Source organism: Scleropages formosus, chromosome 14 (genome assembly GCF_900964775.1).
Source record: "Scleropages formosus chromosome 14, fSclFor1.1, whole genome shotgun sequence".
NCBI classification, from domain to species: Eukaryota; Metazoa; Chordata; class Actinopteri; order Osteoglossiformes; family Osteoglossidae; genus Scleropages; species Scleropages formosus.
In genome coordinates this window covers 3,212,303-3,232,043 of record NC_041819.1, presented here as the reverse complement: position 1 = coordinate 3,232,043, position 19,741 = coordinate 3,212,303, and the positions used below count along the sequence as shown (strand labels likewise).

Here is a 19,741-nt window from a genome sequence, read left to right as displayed (position 1 = left end):
AAACTTTAGGGGTTTATTTCCCAGAGGGAATTTTGATAGTAAATTAGAATGTTGCATCCTCCAGTGCAGACTTGTTTTAGCTTTTGTGCTTTGTGTTCCTGACACACAACCCCAGTCAATACTCTGCATGTCAAAATTAATTTATTAAGGTCAAGATATTACGATAAATGTAGAATATTCTAATGAAATGTGACATTTTGAAGCGAGTGTACAAACAATTCTTCATGGGATTCTCACATATGTAAATCAATTGGCCAGTATTCTCATAGTAATTTACCTGTTTGTTGTGACCAGTGCAAAAAAGGGAAACTGAGCATGCAAAGTACCTGGAAGTTCCTATCAGATACAGTACTTTAACCACACTGTGGTTGTCTCCAAGTTTAAATATCTACCATGATGAGATGTGTATGTCAAGTACTTACTGAATCTGCTTTATTTGAGGGGGATTATTTTTTTTTTAAGTCACCTGATGGCGTGTATCAGTCGGACATGGCACTGTCTTGGTCTTTTTGGTTGTAACTACCATATTTTTGGTCTACTGAAGGAAAAGAACATAATTTCCTGAGCAAAGCTGCATAATTTTCCAGATTGGCCTATGGGGATTTCCAAATTTACTAATATTGTCATGAAAAGTTTATAAAACAAAATGCACCTTCCTGCACATTTTCCATGGTTAATTTGTTTCTCGGCAGTTTTAAAAATACAGTATTTAATCAGGTTTCTGTAGAGAGTGTTGACAAAATGAGTGATCAATCCATTAAAATATTGTGACTACTGACATATTTTAATCTTAAAGTGAGTGTTCGTTGTGGTTTCCCAAGAGCAGCTGATGCACTGCGATCCATTGTGCTAAAGTGGGTTCAATGGATCTGGTTCTAGAGTCCTAGGTGAAAACAGGTGTTAGGTTAGTTAGCTGGTCTAGCAGCTGGAATGAAAGCTAGAAGACTGCAGCCCTTCATGATATGAATGAGTTGGCAAGCTCTCAGGAGAAGATTAATGTGCTTTTAAAGTGGTAAGCATAGAAACAAAAGTGCTACCATTGTTACTATACTGGTTGATGGTACATTCTTCATTGACAATTAGTAGAGGAAGTATAAAAATTATATTCCTCTGACACCATTGTCCAAAGCAATTCACAATATTAAGATACTTATGTTTTTACTGGTTTACACAGCTGATTAATTACTATTGAAACAATTCAGAGAACTTAAAGGGTACTGCAGTGGCTAGTGGGATTTGATGCTTGGTTCCTTGAGTACAAGGTGGCAGCTCTAACCACTACACTTGCTGCTCCTTATCCAAAGACATGCCTTATGCTAACCAGTAGATGACTTCCCCTCCATTAGCATCATGCATTTTAAATTATGGTCAAAGTCATTAATTCTGTTGGTTGGTTTCTTCACAAGGCTGAAACAAGTCGCACAATTGTTAATCGGGACTTTTAAACATGTTGAACACCTCATAACTGTCGGACTGTGATCTGAGCTGTTGCTAAGGATGTTCTTCCAAACTGTAATGAGATTCAAATAGCTCCTACATTATTAAGGCACTAGGTATTCTATTGAGGAAAATTTTCGCCTTAAAATCTGAAGGCTCCAGGTTCAAATTCCACCTCTGCTGTATTGCCCTTGATCAAGCCACTTACTCTGAATTCACTCACTTGCTCACTCACTTCACCTTAACCGCTTGTCCTTGTCAGAGTTGCAACAGCCTGGAGCCTATCCTGGAATCAGCAGGTGCAGGGTGAGGATGGGTACACCTAGGATGGGATGCCAGTCCATGACAGGGTCTTACTTGAAACTGATCCAGTAAAAATACCCTACAGTGTAAATGGGTGAACAGCTGCGAGAATCTTGCTGATGTACAAACCTCACACTGTGATTTGTGTTGACTAAACACAAGTCAGTAAATAAGGTGTTCTTGAACAATTGTTCAAATGCAGTTGCTGCTTATCTCACATTCATCTACAGCACTGATGGACTAATGGATCAATTTTATCTAGCCTATTGTCAGAAATCAAAACCTTCCCGGTACAGTAGTAAAAATAAATTTACATTACCTTACTGGCAGACTACTTCTGTTTTTCATTCTTAATTCTTTGGTAGTCTAAAGAGTTACACTAGATTATGCTTATTTCCATTTATTCGTTTAGCTGATGCTTTTTCTCCAGAGCAACCACTGTGCGGCAGGCCAGGGGTTTGAGCCCTGCTTGGAGTGCCTAGCAGTGGACTGGCATCCCATCCTATTTGCATCCCCTCCCCCTTCGGCCCTGTGTTGCCGGCTTAGGCTCCTGCTGTCTGAGACAAGCAGTTGTTATGGATGGAGCTTACAATGTTAATTTTACAATTATTTATCCATTCATACAGCTGGGTAATTTTACTAGGGCAAATACTTTGCTACTGTGTAATACAGGTGGGAACTGAACCTGCAACCTTTGGGTCAAAAAGCAGCAGCGTTAGCCATTACACCGCCACTGTTCTGTTAGAAGCGATCCAACACTCGGCGAGCCGTGGTTTCTTCTTTCCACCAGATGGCTCTGCCATCAAGCTGTGGGTGAAACCTTCAGAAGGTCCGCGAGGCTTAGATGAGATGGTCTCTCTCTCTCTCTCTCTCTCTCTCCTCTCCGGACCTGCAGTCGCTCTCTCTCTCGCTCGCTCTGCACGCAACATGCAGCCGAGAAGTTCTCCAAACTCAGGTGCCGTTCAGGCTCGTTCATCATGAGTAACACCTCGGCCGAAGCTCCTTCAGGCTCCTACCTGTGCGAGGTTTGAGAAGCGAGGGCTGCGAAGGGATGTCTGCTGTGAGCGCGTGACTCCGGCGGAGACATGGGGGGCCGCGCGCTGCTCTGCTCTCTCCTGCTGGCCTCCTGCGCCGTCCTCTCCGCGGGGGGTCCGAGCGGCTGCCACGAGGTGCGCAAAGTGTTCCACTCCAGACACGTGATGGGACAGGTGAAGTGGGTGCCCGAGACCCCCAGATCAGGTAAAAAAAAAAAAAAAAAAACAGCACGTCCGTTTGCACTGTCTGCACGTCTTACATTCAGCACCGGCGTTTCCCGTTACTGTATGCGCTTCATACAAGTGATTATAATAATAATATTCATTATTTTCAGAGTTCACCGTTGCCATAATAAAAAAATTATAAATAATGCACGTAGATAACGTTTTATATATACATTTCAGCTAAATATTTTTTATACCTGCTGTCTAGAGCTGCGATATTAGTCTGTAGACTTAATTTTAATTTTACGCGGTGCTTCATACGGCCAATAAAAACAAAGAAATACATGTTCAGATACTCGTTTGTTTAAACAATGGGGTATCGGTGAACAACAGTACAGTAGTTTGTAAATGTCACTTCTTACGGCACGCAATTTATGACTGAAGTTGCAGGTTTGACTGATTTACAGTGTTAAGGGCGCGCGCACCGAAGTTTCAAGGCTGATCAGCTTTTGACTCAAGTGCAGCGGCTTGTACAGCATATCTTCAATACTGGCGGCTGACAAGTAAAACGTACTGGCATCACTTGCTTCAACAATGTTGGTCAATGGCTTTTTTCACTGAGGTGTTAACCAAACATCTAACATCTCAGCCTTACATGTTTGGATAATGGGATCATGTTACGCAATGATAATGTGTGACTGTCATCTGATCACTTAACATCAAGGGAATGTCTTCACAAGTGAGCACTCATATATTAATGTGATGGACATACAAACTTTTTAAAAAAATCCAGATTTTGCCTTTAAGCCGCATGGGTTCTTGTGGCATGTTTAATAAAGTAACTGTAATGCACTGTGTAGCAGTGGGAAAACTTGACACATCAGAATACAAATCTGATTTTTTTTGGCCTAGTATGCACACACATACAGGGAATCTGGGTTTGGACCCAAAGAAACAGACATATACACACACTGACTGAAACCACTTGTCCCAAAGGGGATCGCAGCAAACTGGAGTCTTACCTGGCAACACAGGGCTTAGGGCTGGAGGGGGACAGGACACACCCAGGACAGGGCACCAGTCCATCACAAGGCACCCCAAGCAGGACTTGAACCCTAGACCTGCCAAAGAGCAAGACCCGGTCAAACCCGCTGCATCACCACACCCCATTGTATACACACTTATAAAAATACATACATACAAGTGCAGGGATGAGAAGGAATAAATAACAAGGGATGGAATAAACAATGAGGGAATGAAGCGCATTTGCAGTTAGCCTGCTCTTTTCTTTCTGCTATAGAATGAAGAATGCATCAGTTTATCTAATTTAAGAATTGCTCTATGTAGACATGATTACGTAATGTGTTTGAATTAGCTGGTCGAGTTTGAAGTATCAGAAGCTATTTGAGGACAAACCCACACTTATAATTTGCATAAGACTTAAAAAAAAAAAAAAAAAAAGGAAAAAAGAAAGATTCATAGGTGAGAGAAATGTGGCTATGTTGAGGCCTGATGTCCGTCAGATTTAGTCTGTGACTAGGTTGTGTTTGGCTTGCCAGGGTTTTGGTCGTGAGTCATATGAAGGGCCGAAGACATGAATTTTATTCTTTGAACACAGTCCTTTACGCATGGGACACCCGATACATCCTCTTTCCTATTTTAGTTTTCGAAGTGCAGCCGGGTATTTCAGGATCCAAACCGAAATTAAAAATGAATATTTTATAAGCAGAATTCAGCATGGTTTTGCATGGCGTGTTACAGATCAGTTGTGCAGCAAAACAGCCATTATAACAATCTTCCTGTGTTAGTATGGAATACTGTATTTTTGTTCGCATCTGATTGCAAAGTGAAATTGCACGTGAGCCATCTGAAAAGTCCTGGAAATTGTGTGACAGCGAAGCAGCCATGGTGTGTGTGGCGTCGTTCCATGGTCAGCTGTCTCAGCTTGCCTAGGGGTCCTCTTCTTTTCGCATTGCTTAGCCCCTATCGTCACAGATCGTTGTCACGTAGAGCCTAAAGTGAGCAATCTTTGACATCTCTCGTTTCTGTGATAACAGCACCAATTACCTCAGACATCAGTCCCTTTCCCCCCCTTGTTTGAACATGCTGGCAGCGAGACATAGGGATTGTGAAGAAAGGGCTACGTTCATGCTGGTTTGTTTTTGGTGACATTCCAGCTTTCTTGCTCAGTTTTGTTTGCATTGCAAGGCAGTGAATCTCTGTAGAGTTTTACACTACATGATTTCTGTGTTGGTACGGGGAAAAAATGTCAAATTTCAACAAATTGTACAGTGGTCCGTGCCCTGGGTTAGCAGAGTGTGTGTCAGTAAAGGGTCATTGGTAGAGCTTTAGAGAGGACAGAGTCAAAGCTCCTTAATACTCAAGAGCTTCAAGAATGCAATAATATATTTTTGTTTTATGCCAGTATCAGCACGGAATTCCCTCCTTTTCCCCCCAGGGACTGATCTTCAGGTGTGTATGTCCTCCAATTTGACATGCTGCACCAGAAAGATGGAGGAGAGGTACCAAGAAGCCGCCCGCCTGGATATTCAGAATTTATTACAGACATCAAGCTCCAGCCTGAAGATGTTACTTTCTAGGAGCGTTGTAGCATTTCAAGGTAAGGCCTCCATCTGAGAAGTGCCATGTGCCTTCCGTCCAAAGTGCTGAGGATGTTGCAGGAAATAAAATTTGAGGGGACGGTTATGGACGGTTTAGCACCGTGGTGTCCTTGAAAGCCACGAAGAGAATGCTTACTGAAAAGATTAAAAGAAAAGTCAAATTTAGTGTCAGACTTAAAGATAGCAAATCTCTGTCACTGTCCCACACCATGGGCTGTGTTGATGGGTTGTGGATCATGGTGTGTGTAATGCTTGTGGTTGCATGCTTTCCCTGTCCCGTTTCTGTTGGTGTCCCTCAGTAGTGTTCGGCAGCGATGGTCTGGAAGAAAAGCGGAAATGCCCCACAGTCATGATTGTGCCATTACACATGCTTGTGTTATTCTCTTTTGTCTCATTAGAATGTTTCCATCATTTCCAGTCGAGCTGCTGACAGCACATTTCAGCGAATTGCTTCTCAGCATTCTGACTGCTAGTACTCCGGCACTGCAACCAGGTTACTCTCACATTGCGGTTACACTTCGCTGTCATTGGGTTAACACATTGCTGCAAGCGAAAAAAACCAACTAAATGACAAACTTATCAGACAGGGTTGATTATCTGAACCATAAGAGTCTCCTGAGTAGAGCATCTGTCACAGTTTGGAAGAGAACGCTTGCGGTTGACTCTTGTTGACGAAATGACGGTTTTCGAGGACAGTTTCGTTGACCGCTCGTGCGAGATTGTCCCCTGACTGACTTCACATGCGCAGGAACCGAACGGTGTCTTACTATACGTTGCATAATGGGAGTTTGTACATTTTCAAAAGAGATTTCATTTCTTCTGATGGGTAATTAGGTAATGTGTAATGTTTAGTGCTCTGTGTGACTGTGTTCAAAAGAGCACTTGATAAAAGTGAAGTGAATTTCCCTCTACTGAACTGGGAATCTCCGCTGAAATTTAATGTCACAGCTTTGCATTTGCTTCAGGAGACGTAAGACGTCATCTCTGTGGACCGGATAGCTCCCCAGCACATGTCCCAGTAATGATTGTTTGCCTGATTTAATTATGAATTTGGCTGCAGATGGTCCTGTTTGTCAGAGGTGGCTGTAAAGTTTACGTTTGGGGTTGTAAATCTTATTAAGCCTTTAATGAATCCAAGTCTCCAGATGAAACTGAGCTCACGTGGTGGTTCCGAAGGTCTCGTATGATCCCTAGCCTTTCCTGAGATTCACATCCATACATTCTGATGTTTTTTGTGTTCACTTCAGCAGGTAGCAATACAGCACAAACCCAAAAACAGTGTTTTCTTTCCTCTCAACTGTATCATTAGCCCGAATTGATTTTAATTGTGTGCCTTAGTTTGACTCCATAATTCAATCCCACTCATGATGATGTCACATGGTTTCCAGGAATGACTCTTATCAGGTATAATAAATGCTTCACTGCAACACAGAAGAAAATACATCTGTCTTTCTAGGTTTGTTTGAAAAGCTCAGTGAACATTATACACATTTGAAGATGATGATGGTGGTAGATCTGGAACATTATACAAAATTTTAAATTTTGAAATCTGAACGTTTGTGTAAATATAGGAGTTAAAATGGTTTGTTTAGTTTTATTTTGAAGTTCCAACCTGGCAAAGCAGCAATACATGTGAAGTCTGCTTTGAGTTTGTGTGACACTTATCCTCTTATTCCTTAACACTCGACACACTTTTGAAGTGTTGAGGAATAAGAGGCTTGTGAGAGTGCCAAAATCCTTTGCCGTGATTGTACTGTTATGTTTTATTTGTTTTATTTGACAGTGGCACAGCAGGTAGCACTGGTGCTTCACAGCCCTGGGCTGAAAGATTGCATGTGGGTTTCATCCTTGCCCAGTCTGTGTAATTTGAATGTTCTCCCTGTGATCATGTGGGTCGCGGTGGACCGGAGACTGTCCAGGAATTACTGGGTGCAAGGCTGAGAGAGGTACACACTGGAGAGGATGCCAGTCCAACATAGAGTAGCTGCACACACTCACTCACATACTAAGGACAATTTACATCACTGGTTTACCTTAACTGCATATCTTTAGACAGTGGGAGGAAACCAGAGCACCTGGACAAACCCAAAGAGAGACAGGAAGAACATCCAAACTCTACAGTCTCAACAGCCAAGGTGCTATGAAGAAGCAGTTATAGCACGATGACCTGCTTCGGCAAAGGTGTCAGCTAATCACTAAATTAAAAACATTAATTTATAGTTGTTTGCCGGAAAAATGGCAAAACCATCATGAAGACATTCCGTCAGTGGCTTTTCGGTAATTTCTACCCATGGAGTTCTACCTGCCAGAGAACACAGATAAGTGGTGAAAAGCCCATTGTTAACCCTCGTAGCTGCAAGATTGTTTTGAATATTTTGTATCCTGCCTTTATCTCCCCACGCATTCCTAAATTAATGCTTTTTCAGTTATAGTCCTGGTTTTCAAGGGTAAATGCAAGTTGCAACTGTCACTGAATGAAAGTGTGCTGACTTCACATATTTAGTGTGGATGCTACAGTATCACAGGAAAAAGATTGTTTCCAGTCTCCCAAAGAGACCTGCTAGTCCTCCATTAGTGCTATAATAATATCCTGGGTATCAATAGGTAAAACTGAAACTCATTTAAATGCATTAGTTGTGTTATCAAATAGTAGTAATTACTGAAATAAGGAATTGTCAGCAAACACTCATGACTTACCCAGATGAAAGATTCAACACATTTAATTTCTAATACAGGATAATGACATACCAGCTGTGTTCTGTTTGCATTTTGATGAGGAATCAACAGATCCTGTGTTACACACATGTAGTCATTTTGTTGATGCTTTTCTTCAAAGCAATTTACAATGTTAAGCATCTTGTAGTTATTTACCCATTTGTATCAGAGGTAATTTTTACTAGAGCAATTTAGGGTAAGTATGTTCTTCAAGGGTATTACAGCCAGAAGTGGGAGTTGAACCTGCAACTTCTGGGTTCAAAAACAGCAGCTTTTACCACTACCCTACCGACTATCTTACGATGTTCTATACTTCGGTCATTGCACTGGAGCAATTTAGGGTGAGTGCCCTACTAAATATTTTGTCTTGAGCCATCCAGTGTCTTTATTTCTGCTCCTCATGATGTGTTCAACACTGAACAGAATACTGGACATGTGGGGTCTGCAGGTTGTTATATCACGTTTTATCTTAAAGATGCATGTGTGTCTTTTATGTAGCTTCATTTTCAATGTTTGGATATGGAGGATATTCACATGGGAGAGAATAAAAATGCTTTGGAATGAGGGTGTGGAAGGGACCATACCATTGCATTCAGAACCAGGAATTCCCAGGAAGCTGAAGAGCATCTTAAAATACAGTTGCATTTTTAAGTCTTCACTGACTGGAATAACAATACATTTGTCCTCTGTTTTTTTTTTTTTTTTTTGGAAGAAGGATTTGTGACACATCCCACTCAGGTTTCTGTACCTCAGCATGCTACCCGTACATACATCCCAATTCCTTTGTGCCCCATCAAATTTCTGACTAATTACTTTTGTTCTCTGGAATTTAACTTACTGGAAACATCGGGAAGGGAGATCCTTTCAAGTGGAATTAAGGGTGTTACTATAGATCCAAGTGAACACAATAAGGAATCTCCTTCTTTCTTTGCTCCTCTGTAATATTGAAGCTTATTTGCCAGAAATTGTTTCTCATAATGAAATGCTAATGATAGTATTTAGATTAATCACTGTGGACAATGGAAGTGTTGTTGATGTCCTTCCTATCTAAAACAGCAGGTGGAATATCCATTAAGGGTGCTTTCTGTATTACCTGAAGGTCATTGGGTTGATTCCCAGGAGGAACCTTACACTTCACACCTTCTGAGCATGGTCATTAACTTAAATTCCTTCAGTAACAATCTACCTCCATAAAAGGGTAAAATTATTCTACTCCATGTTCTTCATAACAATAATTAATTTAGCAGATGCTTTTGTTCAAAGCAACTTATAACATGAGGCTACTTACCTGTATACACCTGGGTAATTTTACTCAAGGAAGTTAGGGTGAGTATCTTGCACAAGGTTACCACGGCTGGAATGGAGGGTCAAATTTCTGGGTCTAAAAGCAGTAGCTCTATCCACTACACTACCAGCTCTTCTGTTACTTGTAGTAGTTATTCACCGAGCTGAATAACCTGTTTACATGGCGTTATGGTGTGGATCTACTCAAGTGTTTTATAGTTTTCGTCTATTACACTGTATCAGGTTTTTGACCTTTCCGTACTCAAAGTCATGGAGTAACTTTCAAATTTAGTAAAAAAGCACTTTGAATTTGCTCCAGCATCCTTCCATGTAATTCTAGAGTCAAAGCCTGAATCTTATTCTGCATAGCATCAGCTTCATCCAAAGTCTGTGGACAGGCAACCAGTGTTTGTGTCTCAGACTCTTGAAAACATAAACATGAAATTACTGTAAATGCCATTATGTCGGAACATCATCTAAGTATCGCTCCAGATTTATGAAAGGGACGTTGGGGGTTTTTTGAAGACCGTAAAGAGAAGTCTGACTCACTGATTCTGTTTTCGTTTTCCAACATTTTTTGTTGATGTTGGCTTAATGCTCTCATAAGGCATCACAAGTGCTTTCCAACCAAGGCCTTAGGTTTGAGGGGGAAATGTGGTAGAGCTCAGATTTTACACTCTGGATTAGGAATGCTATCGGATAAGCATGGTCCAGTTTGTTACTTCAGCCTGGTGTGCTCGACTGGTGTTGCCCACAGGTTTGCAGATAGGAGATGAAGTTACAAGTTTCCAGAGTGTCGATCACAGGTGTGATACAGACAACACTTGGTCAAAAGCCTTCTGTTATCTTACACAGGGAAATATGTCACAGGCTGACTTGTGGCCCTGTTTTGACTGCTTTCGCTCTTATTTCAGCAGAGAGACTTTGAATCACTGGTGATTCCTATCGGTTCATTCCTGTACCACCCCCTGTGGAGTTGCTCAACTCGGTGTACTTTTGTTAAAAACCTCCTTCAAAATTATGATTTTTGAAGTGTAAAGGTTCATACTCATTGAAATGATGCCTGTGTTCGGCTTTTCTGTAACAAATATTTAACAGGCTCTAGAGATTATTAATAAATAACCATTGTTTTGCTGATGCTTGTAGCCAAGGTGACTTATTTTGGGTTTGTATAAGAAGTTCATTTGTTATTTAGCCATTTACACACCAGGGTAATTTTAACTGTATCAATTCAGGGTACCATGGTCAAGGGTACTGCAGTGGCAGTAGAATTGTAATCCAGGTGTGTCGAGCGTAAGGTGACAACTCTGTCTTCGGCACTGTCCTGTAACTGAGGCAGGTATCCATACATATACATTTACTATTCAAAATACTTCAATATACATGCGACAATGGTCAAATGTTTTATCAGAACATGATGCCAGTCTCAGACAACACTTTTTTTCTTTTTTTTTTTTCTTTTTGAAATTTGCTGCTCTGGGTCCACACAAAAAAATGAACATTTTCTATAACGATGCAGAAACCATTGCCTGTCTTTGTTAAGAGACTGTGGAGTATAGTGGAACTGTGCATCCGCTGGGGCTGTCCACGATGCCGTGTGGATTCATGTGAGCAGTGTTTGCCGGGACATTCCCACACACTCCTGCTTGGCTTTGCGGCCCTGGCTGGACAGCTGCTCCCCCAAAATAGAGGGCCAAGGTTTGGGAAGCAGCCAGCCTTTTCAGCAGCTCGCTCTCAATGCCTTGAGTGGAGGCGAGGTCTGAATGCACGCACTGCGGCCGTGCGTTCTCGTACTTTGAGATGCAACTTCATTTCCAAATGTTTCTAATAATGTGTTTTACATTGCTTTGTGTGTCGTTCGTAGTGGTCCGAATGTGTTGCGATGTAGTTTTTAATTTATCCGCTCATTTACAGACCCAAACCTTAAATGCAATCGTGTGAAAGTATAGTGGCCCACTTTGAAAGGCTTTGCCTTTTGGTAGCATTGTGGGTGGTTGTTTAGCAACACTTCTGGTTAATTTGGTTGCTCAAAAGAACAATAAAAATTATTCATGTGTTGCTTAAACAATTTTTGACAGTGTTCTGTTATGCTTGAACCTAAATAGATTTAGTTCGCTCCTCTTTTTTTATACCCTGGGGTAACACTGCAGTTCTGTAATTCTCATACAGCACAATGGCAAAGTACCCCAGTATGTATTTGGAAGTGCTCTATATATATGTGTGTGTGTGTGTATGTGTGTGTGCGCGCGCGCGCGTACTGGGCTTCTTTTTATTCTCTCAGCTGACAAGGTGAAATAATGAACAAAATGTGTTTATAAGCTGGGGGTGTGATGGCGCAGCAGGTTTGGCTGGGTCCTGCTGTTCGGTAGGTTTGGGGTTAGAGTCCAGGTGGGGGTGCCTTGTGACAGACTGGTGTCCTGTCCTGGGTGTGTCCCCTCCCTCTCCAGCCTTACCCCCTCTGTTGCGGTGACCCTGCTTGGGACAAGCAGTTTCAGTCAACATGTGTGATTTTCTGTGAACAGTGTTCAGTACATTATTTGTTTGTTTTATTCCTTTGTTCAGCGCTCTTTGTCATTGTGTGAAAAGGGCATTCTATAAAAATACATTGAATTGAATTTGACACTTAGGCTTTCATGGGTCTGTTTTTGTCATATTCTTCTCATGTGGGATGTAAACCACAGCAGGTGTCTCTCATATCTGTTTACTGAATGCTTAGCTTTAATTCTAATATTTGTAATATTTTAAGATTAGTTAACTAATCAAATAACTGTTTGTTTTACCTATTGAAACAGCCACACTTCACTCGTCCATTTTATACTGAAATACTTGGCTTAGACATTGCAATGAAACACTGATATACAAATGTATTTTCAAAATGAGAACACTTCTTGGTGTTATTACAGAAAAAATGTTTTCACTGTTAGAAATAGTTGATCTTGTTTCTCATTCATTTAGAATACATTATAGATATCTGGATATCTCCATAAATGGCAGTTTTAAGCATGTCAGACCAGCATGCACATGTATGTTCACATATTGCCATGTAAACCATATGGGATGAGTGTACACATGGGACACAAAGAACTTGAAAAGTCACACAATTTAATGTACTTCAGTAAATAACTATATATATCATGGTGAACAACCCCTTGTTCCGAGCAAAGTTGCGGCAAGCTGGAGCCTAACCCGGCAATACAGGGTGCGTGGCCAAAGGGGGAGGGGACACATTCTGGATGGGGTGGCAGTCCATTGCAAGGAACCCCAAGCATGGCTCAAACCCAAGACCTGCCACACACACATGCACGCATCAACAAAAGCTATCTATATATACATATATATACGTAGGGGGATGTGGTGGCACAGCGGTTTTGGACTGTGTCTGCTTTTTGGTGGGTCTGGGGTGTGAGTCCTGCTTGGGGTGCCCTGTGATGGACTGGCGGTGTATCCCCTCCCCCCCTCCAGCCTTGTGCCCTTCATTGCCAGGTTAGGCTCCAGCTTGCCGTGACCCCACTTGGGTCAAGCGGTTTCAGTCTGTGTGTGTGTGTGTGTGTGTGTGTGTGTATAAACATATACAGATAGATAGCTTTTGTTGATGCAGGTTTGTCACATTTTGATTTCTAGATGGGACCTGCCATGAAACTTAAAAATATAGTACATGCTTCTGAATGAAAATGTACTATGCAAAGCTAAAGTTCCATGTGGGGCCTCATGAAACCTTACTCACTTCTCTTACTGGGAAAGAAGGATCACTTGATTATTTTACTTAAGAATCACTCGCAGGATAAAACCAATTTTTCCAAGCCGGGTCATGGCAAACTGGAGCCAAACCTAGCACCACAGGGCACAAGTCCTGGGTGCATACCAATCCATCACAAGGGACCCCAAGCAGGACTTGAACCCCAGACCCACTCCCAAGCAAGCCCTGGCCAAACCCACTGTGCCACCACACCCTCTCCTTAAGAAGCATCACTCTTTTATCTACATATTACTGTTGCTTATATTTCTAAGATTTGAAACTGCTTATACTAACTTGCATTAATGCATTTATTTATTCGTTCATTCCAGTTCAGTCCTAGTTTTATGACAAATCATTAAATCTGAAAATATAATATGGTATATCTAAGCAAAAGCATCAGACGTAGGACTTCACAATGCAGGAAATGGCATGAAATCCGTTCTGCTGTTAAACCGTTCCATAATTGTTGACTGCAGGGATTCAGTGTAGCTATTTTGGGTGATTGGCAAAAAAACTTGATCTGTATCTTCAAGTCGACCTGAATCTTTGAAGGGATGAAAAATAACATAAATACTGCAAAGAATAAGACAGCAAAATTGCCCACATCTAGTCATTAAGTCCTGCCGCTCATTGCTGTCTGCAGGCTATGACTACTTAGAAATATTTGTGGAATATTTTCATTTAAGGGTAAATACTTCTTAGATTAACTAAATCAAGTGCACCAGCTTTCCCTCAGTTCTGATTATACTTCAATACTTGGGGGGAAAAAAAAAAAATCTACTGATTTCTATTGATTTCATCCACTCTTGAATATAATGGGGCTGCGTTTCTTCACTTTATAGTGAAGAAAAAAAAAAGATTTTTATAGTCACACTGGCAATGCCAGTGTTTCAAAAAGAATTACAGAATATCATAGTAAAATATGAGTTTCTTTAATTTACTAGTGGTATTAAATTCTTAGATTAATATTTAGTTGTTATCATTGTGCGTCTCCCTTTGGAATGAGTCACGACTGATGCGAGACTAAACTTGTGAGTGGTATTAGCTGCCTTGCCATCAGAGCCCCTGGATTTGAACCCCAGCTCCTGTTGTTGTACCCTTGTTCCAGGCACTTAAACTGAATTGTTCCAGTAAAGATTACCTATCTGTAAAAAATGGGCAAATAATTATAATAAGCTCAGTGCACAAACCTAAGATTCTAAATAGCCTTGTATGATAGTGTCAGGGAAATAATGGTTCATGATAATAATGCTGGACATTGGGTGGTTAGAGGCACCCAGCAGGTTCATAATATTTCTGGTACTTTCCCCAAATTGTTGTTTGAGGTATGAGTTACTGCTTGGATTCTTCCTCTCCTCAAGCAGTATAATTTTGGGTGTGGCTGTGGCTGCTGTCAGCCCTTTAGGTACAGATTCTGGGTCTCCACAAGACTAAAGAGCTGGATAGAACATCTCCAAGGTCTACGTGAAGTCAAACACAACCGCTTTCCGTGAACCTGTTTGAAATAGAATCCATTTCTGCCCTGTTTCCTCACCGTCCTCCCTCTCTTTTGTGTGAGTACCATCTCACAGCTTGCTTGCACACTTTCTTCAGATTTTCTCTAGCAACAAAGACAACGTGTTGTTTTGCATCAAGCTTTACATCCTGCAGTCCTGTGGAACACGTCTTATCTTCGTGGATCTGTTCGTCTCCTCGGAGGAAGCACTCTCGATACGGATACGCGTTTCCCCGGAGAACGTCAAGAGGGTGTGTCACGTATTGTGACCCCGACGACTGTAAGCACAAGGCTCAGGTCTAGAGTTGGAGGTTCTGGGATAAAATGAAGGAATATCAGTTTAGAGGTCCGAATGCGTCAGTCCTTTTCATTTTATTGTTGATCGTGAAAATGCACAGATGCTTTAAAGAGCAGCAAGCAGGCCATCTGTGGACACTTTCTTACTTCTCGGGTGGCAGGAAATGCCAGTGACTAAGTTGTCAAGACAGCTACATAACATGAGCAGTTTTTAAACCTATTTTAGTCTCTGCACTTGGCATGCTATAATGAGTTCTTATATAAATATGAAGTTTTGCTTCTGATCTTTTACCCAAAGATTTTGCTCGTTTTTCTAATGTTCTGAATGTCTGTAAAAGCAGGGCTTTTGAAGAAATAAAAAATGTACTCGTTTACTGAAAAGGATACTCCTAGATATACCTTTTCATTAATGTCATTAGGTTTATTTTATTTTTTTTAAAGGCTTCTTCTTTCGTAGAATCACCAGGTCTGAGATTTGAGTTCTGCTTTATGAAACAGCAGCTGGAGAAACCCTGATGGCTGGAAAGTTGGCCTTTTTTACTTATCGACAATCCACGTCTGTAATTGTTCAGTTATTGTACTATCAGGCCTTTGCTTTTTCTGCTTCATCAACGTCATTAGTGTTCCGTAGGCTCAAGTGGATAGGACTTTTTTTTGCGCTTTCATTTTGACATGAGAACTTAACAGGTGCTGAAGGAGGCGTAGTGGTTAGAGCTGTTGCATTAGAATGGAAAGACCCACATTCAATTCCCTGCTCCCACTGCAATAGCCTTGATCAAGGTACTTACCCTGAGCTGATATGGTAAAAAGAAGCAGCTGTATAAATATCATTGTCAGCAGCTTTGGAGAAAGGCATCAGCTAAATAAATACATAACAGGTTTGGTCAGGAAATGGGCTGCCGTGTGGACTTGCACTTTCGACTGATAGTTTAATTCACCACTGGATTGGTGTAAAACTGAAATGCCTTTACTTGTAATTCAGGTCTAGCTGCTTATGTAATAATGAAGTTGTGGAGAGTTTGCGTAATTAAGTTTTTAGTTCACATGAACATTTGCACTTCCACTTCTCTGGAAACAGGTGCACGTGCTTTAGAATTGCTTTTTTTTGTGTGTTTCTTTTTATATTTGATAAAATCATTTCACTTCATTTATCCAGGTTTGTAGCCTTTACCTGCTATACCTTCATTGGTAATTGACTCCGGTGATGAATCGTTGTCGGTTTTACACAGTACGGGGGAAATTGGACAGCAGGGTGTCTCTGATCACACACATCTGCCCCTTGACCCTCTCTGCTGTCCTCAGTTTCAGCTTTCATTTTTCATCCCAGCTGAGAATCCAATCTAAATCTGTGCATCAGAGTTTTGCATTCACTTGCACATGTGCGCGTAAACACATACACACATGCGCGCACATATACACACATCATTTTCTACAAACCAAGGAGAGCAGTGTCTTTCCAAGAAAGTAAGAAAAAGGTGCACCTGCCCTTCTCATGTATGTATGTATGTATGTATGTATGTATGTATGTCTGTTTAATACTACAAATAGTATATGGCTCCCAGATGAATAAAACTTCACAAAATGGGATCTGGCTTACAACAATCTTCTGTTTTGTCTCAACTGCAAGTCAATTTTTGAGTTGTATTTTGCAGTGGTCAGCATCGCACTTTGGCCGTCCTGTCCGGACTGTACCCTTCCTCACCACCTGTGCCTCCAGCATAGGCTCTGGACCACAGTGCCCCTGCTTTGAACAATTGCTATTGATGATGGACGGATGGACGGACGGATGGACGGACTGGCAGAGCACTGCAGACTCGAACCGTGGGTGCTGACAGAGGAACCTGCACATTCCTTTTCAGCTGCTCTCTGCTGTAGCACTTTGTTCCACATTGAAAAAGTAAAGAACGTTTTTTGGAGCAGAAGGCTCATGTGAGGGGGTGGGGGGGAAGTCTTATTGTGACGCGCTGTACGACTGCCCCCGTTCACCGGTGCAGAGAAAAAAGGGGAAAAAGAGAAGTTGGACTGTAAATCTTGCTGTCTCTTTTGTGAGAGTGCCAAGGCATTAAGAGTTAGCATGGAAACACTGTCCAGCAGGCGAAACTGAGCTCTGTAGCGGCGTGCCCTGACCGATCTGTTCGCCTCTCCTTCCTCAACAAAAGGGATCTCTTGTGCTGCCAGGCCTTGTTTACTGCTCTGCATTTCTGTTTTGATCTTACATTAGTATCTGATGTACATCTGGCCATTGTTCACACACACAGACACTCTTACTCATGGCAGCTCTGTGTGGTGTGTGAAATCCAGGCTCGGTACCAGATTCTAATTTAAAGTAAATGGGAAAGGTGTTTAGTGGCACTGATCCTTGGCTATGCTTAAGCACCGATTACCCACTTTGGAGAGCGTTACAAGGTTTGAAAGGGGGGGGTTGATCAGGCACTCATTAGTTCATTATATCAATATCCACTTTTTCAATGCAGGGTCTCGATGGTCCAGAGCCTAGTCCGGAAACGTAGGCCGTGAGGCAGGGATCACTCTTGCCAGTCCATCACAGGACAATCGCACATTTGTTGATTTACATGCACACACACACTTTAGGCATTTTAGAGTCACCCACCGGTTCATCTGACACACATCTTTGGCCTGTGGGCGGAAACCAGAGCACCCGGAGGAAATCCGTGTGAACACAGAAAGAAAAATTCTACACAAACACAGTTGGATTCTTGTCCGAACCCACAACCCCAATCCTACCTGCTGTGCCACCGTGCTGCCCAATAATAAATATACAGTATTGCACAGACTGTTTGCGCATTTGCGATGTGCACGTGTGCCGAGAGTCTTCAACTCTGCCACTCATAGAATGACCCGTGTGACACTATTTTTGTGGGATTGTTCTCAACCTCATATGAACTGCCCTTTATGTCTCTGCCTACTCTTGTGGGTATGTCTCCGCCAGCAGAGTAATTGATGCGGTGGCCCCTGTGATTTACTCTGATTGACACTTGAGGTTATGCTGGTCAGGATAATTTTGTGCTGCGCTCACTATTTATGTCTATGTGATCCTGGACGGTGGTGATTCTCATAGCAACAATGTTTCATTGGGGGTTCAGTGGAACAGTAATGACTATTTATCCTGTGGTAGAAATGTGGATGACAGTCCTTTGGCAGCTTTTAATTTACCCCATTCTTATTCACTGCTTTATTTGCACGAGCATCAGTGTGTTGTAGCCACACACATCCACATTTTTTGTTGAACCATTAACACGGTGCACAAACACTAAGTATATGCAATAGTATGTATTCAGTATCCCAACTTTTCTCTCACACACACACACACACACACACACACACACACACATTTTCAGAACCGCTTGTCCCATACGGGGTCACGGGGAACCGGAGCCTACCCGGGAACACAGGGGCGTAAGGCCAGAGGGGGAGGGAACACACCCAGGACGGGACGCCAGTCCGTAGCAAGGCACCCCAAGCGGGACTTGAACCCCAGACCCACCGGACTGCAGGACTCTGGTCCAACCCACTGCGCCACCGCACCCCCCTCCCCCAACTTTTCAGTGTTTTTTTTTTTTTTTTTTTTCTCCCCCCCCCACAAGAAAGTTGTTTTGTGCTCGAGTACAAAATAAATTAAAGTGTGATAGATGTGGAAGTGATTTGGGCTCCTGCTTTGAAAAGTTGTGGAATGTATAGTAGTTGAATGAATAGAGATCCCTCTAGTGCTAAGATATATTTACTGCACCTCTTATTCCTCATAAGGCAAAAATGGTGCTCTTCTGCACTTTTAAGTCCTTTTCAAGTTTCATGGTTTACAAAACATTTTTCTGTTACAGTCTGCACTTCGTATGTGCCAGAAAAATTAAATAATATTTAATAATAAATTATCTCAAAGTATTATGTCATAAGTTATTATTTTTGTTATTATCATTATCATTTCTTCTACTACTACTACTAATAATAATAACGATAATAATAATGCCTGTGAGGCAATATTTGCATGTATTCCCATGTTCACATGGGTTCTTAGGTTTCCTCTTACCGTCGAAAGATGTGTTTCAAGTGAATCAGTGACTACATTGTGTAGCATGTGTGACGGCATGTCGCTCTGGTGTGTAGATGAGTGCTTCACTGCAGGTTGTGTGTGTAGCACTGTAAGTCACCTTGGACAAAGGTGTGAGCTTAATACTGCTCGGTATTCATTGTAAGTTTCTTTGAAAGAAAGCATCTGTTCAATGAATATAAATATAAACTTAGCTAAATATGCATTCATATATGTTCAGTGTTATAACACTATTCTAATATTTAATTATTTAAAAAAAATGGAGAATGAGAGCTGGTAGGTGGAGAGTTTTTACTGAACTTTTTTATAGGTCAGAATTGTCCTTCTGTCATGTCTGTTCAGTTCATTTTATTTGTGTGTTTGGACAAACTTGGAACATCTGTGAGACACACAGGTGGCTGTTTAAAAAGCTAACAAAGCCAGCGCTTCCCTCCATAACCAGGCAGGCCTGTGTCTTATCGTCAAATTAAAGATTAAGCTGTCACGCTTAACTAGATTGGGGCGCATTAAGGCAAATGAGTAATGCCAGAATAAAGGACCTCGGCTAGAAGGTGGCCAGAGTAAAACCCTTAGGTACTACACAACAGG

The 19,741-nt window shown here is 41.7% G+C and overlaps 1 protein-coding gene across 1 annotated transcript in view; it reads left to right on the top strand.

The window, feature by feature from the left end:
* Positions 1 to 2,642: 2,642 nt before the first annotated feature.
* The window catches only part of LOC108942319 (glypican-5-like), a 129,482-nt gene continuing 112,383 nt past the window's right edge, over positions 2,643 to 19,741 (top strand). Inside the window, exons 1-2 of the mRNA XM_018765585.2 lie at positions 2,643 to 2,979; positions 5,398 to 5,559. Coding sequence (XP_018621101.1) covers positions 2,826 to 2,979; positions 5,398 to 5,559 — 316 coding nt within the window. The 5' untranslated portion in view covers positions 2,643 to 2,825. The remainder of the gene's footprint in view (positions 2,980 to 5,397; positions 5,560 to 19,741) is intronic.